The sequence below is a fragment of the Camarhynchus parvulus genome, chromosome 26 (genome assembly GCF_901933205.1).
Source record: "Camarhynchus parvulus chromosome 26, STF_HiC, whole genome shotgun sequence".
NCBI classification, from domain to species: domain Eukaryota; kingdom Metazoa; phylum Chordata; class Aves; order Passeriformes; family Thraupidae; genus Camarhynchus; species Camarhynchus parvulus.
In genome coordinates, this window is record NC_044596.1 from 5,519,708 (window position 1) to 5,530,938 (window position 11,231).

General features: G+C 48.8%; 1 protein-coding gene across 1 annotated transcript; it reads left to right on the top strand.

Annotated features, from left to right (window-relative positions):
* The first annotated feature begins 308 nt into the window (after positions 1–308).
* On the top strand, positions 309–11,231 carry MAPK13 (mitogen-activated protein kinase 13). Its single transcript, XM_030965667.1, has 12 exons — positions 309–1,020; positions 3,956–4,085; positions 4,440–4,498; positions 5,536–5,644; positions 6,663–6,692; positions 7,128–7,175; positions 8,094–8,208; positions 8,554–8,625; positions 9,094–9,173; positions 9,607–9,685; positions 10,563–10,739; positions 10,999–11,231. The coding sequence occupies exons 1-12, from the start codon at positions 902–904 to the stop codon at positions 11,076–11,078; spliced, it is 1,098 nt and encodes a 365-aa protein (XP_030821527.1). The 5' UTR covers positions 309–901; the 3' UTR covers positions 11,079–11,231.

Sequence of the window (11,231 nt, forward strand, 5' to 3'; positions counted from 1 at the left end):
CTTCCTTTGGGGAGGGGGGAGGATGCACCTCCTGCGTGGGAGCCCCACCTGAGCCTCCTGGTGCCGGAGAGAAATGTTGAGGTGCTTTCTGCTCACCAGGAATGGTCCTAGTGGGCTGGGGGTGCTGGGCTGGTGGCTCACAGACACGGCGGTGACCACGGGCTTTGCTTTGTCCGAGAGGAGCCAGGAAGGGCTGGGAGCTGCTGCAGGAGCTGAAACCGCGCCCAGCAAAGCCTGGGGCACAAACCGTCCTGGAGATGCTCCCATCCCGCAGCTGCTCCTGGAACCCCTCGCAGCAGTCACTTGGAGAGCCTCAGCCCACTCTCAGCACCTCCCCACGCTGCTGGGAAGCCTGGCTCGGGAGAAAAGCGCCATCGATGTGATCCCGTGGTGTCCTTTGTCACGAGCTGTCCATCGGCTTCGAGAGGATCCCCTGCGTGCCTGACGCGATGTGTCTGTGGCTCGTCCCTCGGATTCCCCGGCTCGGCGAGTCCTTACTCATCCCCTTGTTTGGAGGAGGGATTTCATGAGCCCCTGGCCGAGCCCCGTGAGGATATTTCCGGGCTGATGGAGCAGCAGAGCGGGAGCTGTGGATGACAGGGGCGGCCAGAGGCGTGCCCGAGCGGGGCTGGCTGCTCCCCTCCTGCAGCAGAGCCCAGAGGCACCTGTACAACACCGAGGCGTGTCAGGAAACCCGATGCCTCACCTCTGCCAATGTGGAGGCGGAGGGAGGAGGGCCCAAAGACATGTCCCTTCACGCTCGCAACAGCTGAAAACAGAGAAGGAAACTCGCTAGAGCCTTTTTCACCAGCGCAGGAAGCCTCCCTGTCCCGCTCTCACCCCAGAAGCCCTCCCGTACTCCACTACTCTGGGGGGGTGGCTGTCCCACACCCGCCGGGCGATGAACATCGCAAGGAGAAGAGGCTTTTACAGACAGGAGGTGAACAACACGCTCTGGGAGCTGCCCAGGAGATACACATCCCTCCACCCGCTGGGCTCCGGGGCCTACGGCTCCGTCTGGTGAGTGGGGTCCCGCTCGCAGCGCCCGGAGCTGGGGGCGTTGGGAGTTCCGTGCCGGGGGGGAATGAGGAGGCGCTTGGCAGCACCCCTCCATTAAGGAAGGACATTTGCATGTGGGATGGGGGCAGGTTGTCTCCTGTCCAGCTGGACACTCGCTCGTCTGAAGAAAATGCCCCCGGGTGGGCAGAGAGGGGACAGGGCAGGGGTGCCGGGGCAGCCGAGCGTCACCTCGGCACTGGGGTCAGGCAGATTTTGAGCTGCTTTGGACTCTTGCTTGCTCTGGTAGCACAGGCAGGAGGTGGGGGAATACCTGGGTGTCTGGAAGAGATTTGTCCGTGATTACAGAGGTGGGAGCTGGAACAGGGTGTGCTTGCTGCTGAGTCCCAGGCAGCTGAAGCAGCCGGACAATACAACCCCCACCCTGACACAGTTTCCAGTTTGAAATTAAGTGGATAGACATTATTGCAAACCAATATCAGTAACAGACAGGACTTCCTTCATGGCTGATAACCCCAGCCTAGAAGAGAGCAGCAGGAGCTGCTGTTAATTATTCAGCCAGGCAAAGGTGCCTGAAGCAAGAGCAAGCACAAGGCAGAAATTGCTGGGTTTGCACTGACGAGCCAGAGATGGGCAACCCTGAAAGGTTAAATATGAAACAGTCCATTGATAGTATCTGAACAGAGCCCTTATTTCATAACATGCTGAGCTAAAAATAAATGGAAAAAAAAAAAGGTGTGTCCGTTTTCATAGGTGTTGGGCAAAGTCTGGCCTGCCACTGGCACTAATCCTGAAATTCTGGTGTCCAGGTTTTGTCCTTTTCCTCCAGCTTCCAATTTACAGAGGGGCACTCACTTGGTTGCCCAGATATGTTTTTGCCTCTTAGATTCTTAAGTAAATCCTGCAAAATCAGGCAGGATTAGACTTGACTTTTAATTTATATGTGTACAGTGTTCTCTGATTTTTATCACTGAGAAAATCAGGAAGAAAAATAAAGACAGGACAAAAAAAAAAAAAAAGAAGAGAAATCCTTTCAAGTTTCCTTGCCCAGCTGAAAAAAACAAACATCAAAAGGAATCTTTACTGGTCCCTGTAAAACTCTGGAGCTCTCAAGAAGAGAGGTTGAAGCAGCCCGGGGGTGGATGGTGGTTTTGAATGGACAGAGCTCAGCAGGGAGGGCTCGATGCTGATTGCTGTACAAAGCTGAGGCAGAAAAAGTGGAGTTAGGATTTGCTGTCCTCTGCTGGGAATTGCTGGGAAAATTTCCTATTGTAGCGTTCTGCAGCAGCAGCTTTTACACCTTCTTGAGCAGCTGAGAAAGTAACTCAGGAGAAACAGCAAAGGCTTGCTTCTGCCCTTTTTAATTTGCCAAAATCTGCAGGGATTTGGCTTCCAGCTGAGTGTGACTGTGAAAGAAGGATCTTCTGACCCCTCCAATGCTGGTCTTGCCAGCCAAGGCAGGGACACAGCTCTGCCTGCCCCAGGTCAGCCCAGACTGCATCTGTTCACCAAATCTGTGCTGGGGACAGCACTGGGGCTCTCCCAGCTGCATCGACTGCATCGGCTCTGGGCTGGGATTAAGGCACGGCTGTAACCAGCACTGTCTGTGCTGCGCAGGCTGAAGCTCCACCTGCAGCTCTCCTGTGTTGGGTGCTGGGGTTAGATGCTCTGTAGGTCAGCAGCTGGGAGGATACCCTCAGAATGGGAAATCTGCCTTGGATTCTGCAGTTTGACTCCCTGGTCTGAGTCCCTTCCTCTATTTTCCTGGCTCCTCCAAAAATTTTACGCGGTGCTGTCCCCTCTGCTGGCATCTGCTGAAGTCCTGGAATGGAGACAAAACCTCACTGAGACTCCTCCTAGGACACCCTACAGCATCTTCAGCACTTCACCTGCATTGTGTAGCTGTTCCTTCACTTCCTTTGCTTCTCCTGACTCAATATTTGTCAGTGCAAGGCTGGAGGGTGCAGCTGGAAGCCATGGGGTTGAACATGATGATTTACAGCTCTTTTGTTCCCGTGGGAGATGGGATAGGGATTTCCAAAGCAGTGGGAATTGCTCTGGGAATCCACAGCGGGATTTAGCAGGAAAAACCTTTTTTTTTTTTCATATTTGCCTCTTGGGAGGAGTCAAGGAGGGGTTGAGACACCTCTGGAAAACACCACTAAGAAAGAACCCTGAATTCCAGCTGTTTGTCTGAGGACCTCCCTTCCCTCCTTGGCAATCTGAGCAAGGAGCCTCCAGAGGGACAGCAGCTGTCACAGGATTGCTGTGTCCAGCTGCAAACAGCCAATGTGACCAGCAGGAACAACACAGCATAATAATGCCTGCAGCAATGGCTGCTGTACCAGGTTTTCATCAGCTTCAGAGAAGAGTCTCATTTTCAGCCAGACCTGCTCTTACACAGAAGCAAGTATGTAATCAAGGATTCTGAACACAGCAGGATTAATTGCAGCAGCATTTTCAACATGTGACATCCACTGTCTTTGCTCCAGAATACAGTGAAGGCAGCTGGCCTGCCCTAAAATACAACAACCTCCAAGCAGATGGCAAAGCAGAAATTGCCATATCTTTATTCCCTTATCTCCATGCATTAAGGAAGGAGAGGAAGACTTAGAACTAATTCTGACCTTTAACCATTTGTATTTCCCTTTTCTCTCAGCTCTGTTGCCTCCAGCTCATTTCTGCAGGTTGAAGGGAATAAAGATGAGCCACTTGTGCTTTTCTTGGTGTCCCACCTCATCCCCCAAAGAGCACAGGCTGCCCAAAGCCACACAGGGCTCTGCGTGCAGAGCTCCACTGAGCTCCTCAAAGGACCTTTCTCTGCTGTCCTTCCGTGAGCACAGGAACCAACCCTTCTCTAGGAGATGACCTGTGGGGTTGCAGAATCTGTTCAAACATTCTACTGACACCAGAATGGTTTTTTCTTTGCCTGCTGCAGTTCAGCCATAGACAAGAAGACGGGGGAGAAAGTGGCCATCAAGAAGCTGTGCCGCCCGTTCCAGTCAGAGATCTTTGCCAAGAGAGCCTACAGAGAGCTGATGCTGCTGAAGCACATGCAGCATGACAATGTGAGTGCTCATTTCTCCTCTTCCTGCTGACACAAGAGATGTTTCCTTGTCACCTGGGAGCAAGTCCTTTTGGTGGCATCACCTGTGTTTTAATTGACATTTGGTATGTGCAGGCTGTCTCAGGGTTTACCTGTGACCTGTTTGCTGTGCCCAGGATGGAGCAGGTGTGTAATGGGTAAGCCCAGGTATTAGTAAGAGGGAAAACATTTATGCAGCATCAGTGAGGAGTCCCTGGGTTCCTCAGATGGAATTTTCTGTGTTCACCCACGTGCATGTGCCAGTGGAGAGCTGATGAGTGCTATGTGCACAGCAAATGCTTTCCAGATTTAAATGTGGGCTTCTCTCCTTCCTCAGGTCATTGGGCTGCTTGATGTCTTCACCTCCACTGCCTCCTACCAGGGGTTCCAGGACTTGTAAGTCTGGAGTTGTTTGCTCTTTGCAGACTTAATTATTTTCCAAGACAGCTGTGTCTTAGCAGCAGCATAACAGAGAGGGTTGGGGTGCAAAGGGACCAGACTAGAATCCAGGCATCCCCAAATGACACAGAGAACCAAGAGCACACCTCAGCTCCCATGGCTGACACACCCAGAACACGTAAACAGATCCCACCCTGCTCCCAGCTGGGACACCACAGCAGCACAGACCAAGCTGTGCAATGAGGATGTGTTACATTCCAAGGTGCATCACACAGAGGGTGACCCATGCTAGCACTGTGTGACTGCTGAGCTAAGGGGCTGCACTCAGTATGGCAATAGTATTGTTCATCAGGCCTCAGGGCAATTAAACTTAGAATTTGAAAGATCTGTTCTTCTTTTCCTCTTGATTCTGGCTCTTCTCAATTAAATTTTTGGCATTTTCCCTTCATGTTCACGGTCATGTTGGACAAATCTTTTTTGCTTCCCCATCACTGCAGATGAGCAGTGTGTGCCTGGTTTTGGGGTTTGGCTGATGGCTGAGGTTAGCAGCCTGCAGGAAGAGCATGTGAAGGTTCTCAGAGCAGTTCCTGCAGGAAGACCATCAATTAATTAGCAGCCTCAGCAGGCAGGTACTGAAGGAAGCTGGATGTTGTCTTCTGAGGCAGGGCTGGAGAACATTACAATGACAAATTTGGGAGCCAATGCAGCTGCTTTGCTATGTGAGATGTTTCAGCTCCTGGGTGGTGAAAGGCTGTCCAAAACTGAACTTCACTTGAGGTCTAAATTAATTCAGGATCCTGAAGATCCTTGTTCTTACTTGACATCAGATATCTGATTTCTGAGGAGGAGAAAGAGCAATTTTCAGAACAGGTTGAAATTCCAACTCCTCTGCAGGATGTGCTAGTTAGCCAGGAACAGTCACAACAACTCATCTTCCTTACACAGCCAAAAAAACCAAACCAAGTGAGAACAAGGCTAGCCTGGTCCCCTGCATTTTTCTTCCAGACTCAGGGCCTTGTCTTACTGCCTTTTAGCTACCTGGTGATGCCATACATGCGGACAGATTTACAAAAGATCATGGGACATGAATTCAGTGATGAAAAGATCCAGTACCTGGTCTACCAAATGCTGAAAGGGCTGAAGGTAGGTGGGTCTGGAGGAGTTTAGTGACTCCCTGTGTCTCCTCTGTGTGTCACCTCTGGGTTGACCCTAACTAAACTCCCCTCCAATACTGTACAGGAGGATGTGGGGAGTTGATGGCATCCCCTCAGAACAGGAATTGGCTGTTGAACCATTCCTGGTCCGGCACACATCAATAAAATGAGTGTTTGCTTACATCAGGTATCAAAGTAATCAGCAGCCACAGGCCTTGGGATGGCTTCTCCAGGGCAGCACTTGCTTCTGTCTTTGCCTTGCCCAAACCCTCAGCAAAACTCTGCACAGAGAGAGAGAGACTGGCAGCAGCAGGAGCTCCTCTGAACCTGTCACAGAGGCTCTCAGGGGAGAGGACAGAGGGAATGATTTTCTATTCAGGAGCATAAGGAAGGAATATGTTTCTGTAACTGGCTTTGAGGGAGCTGAAAGCAATCCCTGCAAACTCTGGGATGTAGAGACAGAGTTTTCCAGCTGTCCTGTCACATCCTTCACCTGGAGTCACAGCAGTGGCTTACAGGCATCAGTGAGTTCACCTCAATCACACCTCTCCCCAGGTCACTGCTACCTTGAGTTTAAATAAAGGGGGGAAGAGCACACAGAAGGTTTGACTGGTATGCTAAAACCCCTGAAGTCAGTTTTGCAATTTTTTGGTTTTGGGCTGAGATTATTTTTTGAACACCCAGAATAACCATGTTCTCATGTCATCTGCTGTAACCTTGATGACTTTGATAGTTTGAAGCTGTTGTACTTGCTCTGAGCAGCTATTGCTTCATCCCTCCTCTTCTGCTCTATGCATCTTCTTTAGACTGGCAATAACACTGTAAATACTGTCAGTAATTTGGGGCAGAAATTTCTTTTCAAACTGCTGCCCTGGGGACCAGGGACCTGTAGAAGGCTGCAGAGGTTTGTTCTCAGCAAGTTCTTGTTTGTAGCTCTTGTTTCTCTGCTGGAGAACAGAAAATTTTGTCTGCTGGTGATCACATTGTGGCTCCTCTTTTTATTGCAGTATATTCATTCAGCTGGCATCGTCCACAGGGTAAGTTCATGTGTGCTCTTATTCTGATTTTTGTCTGAGAAACACAGCATAGTCATAAAGTTAATAAATTCCTAACCATCACTTCACTAATAGCATTGTCTGCTCTAATTTTCCATCCTGTCTGCTCTCTTTTCCATCCTACCAAAACCCCATATATGTTTGGATTTACTAATTCCTGCAGCATTTTGAGAAAATACTGTATTTTCTGGTGAGCTGAGAAGCATTTTATGATGCTTTTTGAATTAAAACTGCTTCAGAAAATAATAAAATAGTAATCTAATATAGCAGGCATGGTGTTTATTCAGTCATGTGCTGAATTGATATTGAACGTGGGGTGTTATGGGACCCATGAAAGGCAAGCAGAGGTTCAACTGAGAGTTGTGTTGATGTATTGCAGCTTGAAACATCCAATTTTTCTGCTCCTGTCTGTTGCAGGACCTGAAGCCAAGTAACCTGGCTGTGAATGAAGACTGCCAGCTGAAGGTAGGTGGCAAAGCAGCACTTTGCAGCACATCAGCTCCTGGAGGAACTGCTCTGCCAGCAGGAAATTGGCACTGTCACGTTTCCTCTTCCCTCCCGAGCCTCCATTCCAGGCGTTGTGTTCCTTGGCAGATGCAGCAGTGGGAAATGCTCCCCTGCTGATGTCACTTGCTGAATCAGGACACAGGACCTCAAATGAGCCTTCTGTCACTGTAATCCTCGTGGATGGCAGTGTGGAATGACTTCCTGGAGAAATTCAGCACTGCTGAGCAATACTTGCAGCAGGTGAATGATCCCTGAAGGGCAACTGCATTCAGCTGCAGTTGCCCTTTGGTTCTCACGGACATTGTGGTTGTGGTTCCAGACAAAGTCATTTTCAGGGTTGCTCTGAAGGTTTGCTTGCTGCTGGCTGGTGTGGTGCTCTAGCATGCATTTTCTGTAATGTATATTTCAGGGAGTGGCTCTGCTGCCTATAAAGGTTGGGTCAACCTTGTTCATCTTCAGCATGGAGGGAGAGGCCATGCTGTGTCACCTGCAAGGTGTTCTTATAGGAAAGGGTGAGTTGTGGTGACCTGGGAGCACACCTTCACCACCAGGTCACTGACCAACTCCAGTAAAGCACATTGACTCAAAACTTAAGCTTCAAGAAAGGCAGTGACCTTCCAGGGAGCACAAAGCACCCTTTCAGGAGGGTCTTCTCATGACAACAGGGTTTGCTGTTGCTGGCTTGCAATTTACAGTGGAATTAAGATATATAAATTCTTTGAACCATCCAATGGGAGTCTGTGGTGTACTTGGAGCTTTGTTATTATCTGATTGGAGGTACTCCATTTTCTCTTAGAAGTAGAGTCTCACTTGTCCATAGGATTTCTCTTTTCTCTCCTGCCCTCCCTTCTCCTTATTCTTCCTTTGGCATTGCAGATCCTGGATTTTGGCTTGGCCAGACAGGCTGATGCTGAGATGACTGGCTACGTGGTCACACGGTGGTACAGAGCCCCAGAGGTCATCCTGAACTGGATGCATTACAACCAGACAGGTGAGCAGCCCTGCCCAGCATGTGACTCCCTGGTGATGAGCTGGGGGGTCCTGCTGGCTCAAATCTCACTGAGCTGTTTTTCCTCCTTTTTATCAGTGTTCCCTGGAGCAGAGCAGGTCCCAGAGGTGTTGCACAACTCCCAGAGCTGCTGCTTGCAGGAAATTATGAAAGCTGATTTTAGCAGCATAGAAAGAACAGAGGAGGGTGGGAGTGAAATTTAAATCAGTGTTTGCTGCAAGCAACAGCAAAAGTGACAGCCCCAGCAACCACTGCTGCCTTTCTAATTTTTATTTTTTAATTTATTTTCTTCCCTTTTCCCCCTCCCTCCTTTTTCTCTCTGAACAGTGGATATCTGGTCTATTGGCTGTATCATGGCAGAAATGCTGACTGGGAAAACACTCTTTAAAGGAAAAGACTGTATCCTTTCAAGCTAAACCTTTTGCCTCAACCGAGTAATAATTCTTAGTGTGTGTGTGGAAGGGTTTTTATAAATGAGGCTGGTGTCAGCCTGGTTTATCAGGAGGTAATCACAAAGACCAATCTTTCTGGGGGAAGAAAACAGAAGGGGACCTCAGAAATGCACCTCTGTGGTGGCATGGTTCTTTATCAGCTGTTCAGCCCTGTGTGGCCATAGCTCCATTCCCAAAGCTTTGCATACCCTTCCAAGCCCATGGATCTGTGAGCTGGCATAGTTGTGCCAGAAAAATGATCTGTTGATGGAAATGCCATTCCAGGAAGAAAGGCTTGGAGCTCTTTTTGCCAGTCTAATGAATCTCTACTTGTGTGACTGTTGTGGGTTTGTATCATGAGCTAATCATACTCTTGCAGGCTGCGCTGGGGTGGGGGTTTGCTCCTCAAAGGGTGATCTTTAACACAGCTTGCCAGACCTGGATCAGCTGACCCAGATCCTGAAAGTAACGGGGCATCCAGGAGAGGACTTCTTGGAGAAGCTGGAGGACAAAGCGGTAAGGAAGCTTCTGTGGATTTGGGTCCTGCTGGCAGAGGTGTCAGGGGAAGAGGCTGACTTGTGTTTGGCATGGGACAGGTGCTGCCTCTACAGCAGCAGGGAAATGCCCTTTTCCCTGGGCAAGGAAGGCATTTCTCTGTGCTGGTGGCACATCTGATGGAGCTGGTGCTGCACTGGGAATGGCTGTGTTTGGCAGGGACTCCCACATGAGGTGCCTGATGCCCCAGCAAACCACCAATCTTCTCTGTTCTCCTGCTTGGCTCTTAAAACAGAAGAATTTTTCTGTTTTGACCAATAAGAATAGCTCTTTGTGATCTGTTTGCTGAAATGGGACATCTGGGATGCTTTGCTCTTCTCTTCATTTGCTGAGACTGAGAGCTGTATTTCACACCTGTCCACGTGCAGTAACTGTGCTTTCCTTGCTTTTTCAGGCAAAGAGTTATATCAAGTCCCTTCCTAAAATCCCCAAGAAGGATTTGTCTGTGCTTTTCCCTAAAGCAAATCCTCAGGGTAAGTAATCTCCAGCATTTCCCATGAGTTTTCACAGCTGGAAAGGAGGCAAGCTGACTGCCACAGACCCAACTTTATTTCTCCTTCTCATAATCTCTTGCTTCTTTTTTCCCTTGCAATTTGTGCCCTTCCTCAGAGAAAATATGCATCAGTTAAACGCAGAATTATTTTTTATTGGCATTACAATGGTGATGTTCTGCTGTTCTTGGCCATTTACTATTTTTATAAAAAATTATTATTTTTAAGTACAGTGTAGAAGCTGGATCTAGCAATATTTAACAGACAGCTGATGCGAAATTTTCAGGGTAAAAATTAATCTCTTAGAAAGAGCTCTCTTCCCAGGTAGGTTAGAGGTGAGAGCAAGCAAAACTCTTCTAGAAACTAAATGGAAGAAAGTCTTAAAATCTTAAAACCAAGTGGGAATGAGGCTGACAGACTAGTCAGCATCTGAGTTTCCTGCCCTCCTCTTTACCAGGGATGTACAGATTTCTATACAGATTACTCATGTTAAGACTCCTTTGAGATGCAGGGTTCTGAATGAAAGCAAATTATTAAACCTGAGAAATATCTTGAGGTTACTGGCTTACTCCTCGTGTTTCTGCAGCTCAATCTGTGCAGCAAGGCTTATTCAGGTCTAATTTGTTATTTCTGCACAATTTAACTTCTGTTAGTAAGAGCTCCCTGAGGCTGTTGTTGGGCAGACTTTGCATCTCCATTGATGGGAGCCCCTTGCTGCCTTGGCCAGGTTGAGGATTCTCTTCACTGTTCAGGTCTGGAGGTGAAACACTGGAAATAGCAGTGCCACACTGGCAGGGCTCATGCACAGGGTGCCTGTGCTCCCCTGCACCTTGCCTAGCCCTGTTCCCTTCCTCCACAGCTGTGGACCTGCTTGACAAGATGTTGCAGCTGGATGTGGAAAAGCGCCTTACAGCAACAGAGGCCTTGGCTCACCCCTACTTCGACCAGTTCCGAGATATCGAGGAGGAAACAGAGGCACAACACTCCTATGATGATTCTCTGGAACATGAGAAGCTTTCCATAGAGGAGTGGAAAAGTAAGAAGTTGATTTTCTTTGAGGTTCCTGTCTAGCATGGGCCTCTCCTGCTGATGCCTCAGTGGTAGGGCTCAGATCTCTTGCTTTTATCCATTCAGCAAAGATCTCTCCAGCTCTTCAGGCAGACTTTTTTGCTCTCTCTCCTTTGTCTCTTTCAGCTGTCACCACTGAATGCCTTTTTCTGCACATCCAACACTCCAACTTTTATTTGTGTCCTCTAAAATCACACATTAATGGTTATTTTGTTCTGCTTTTCAAGAGCACATTTACAAGGAGATCTTGACCTTCAGTCCCATTGCACGGAAGGATTCAAAGAAGAGAAGTGGGATGTCATTATAGCGACGGGTGCAGCTGTGGCTGGGACTCACTTCTCCCTGATGACATCAGATTCATTCCACACTGTGCTGCTGGTGGCCAACTTTTGGCCTGTGGGACCTCTCTCTATGTGCCAACACAAGGATGACACTGTGCTGTGGGCATTGGACTTTGTTC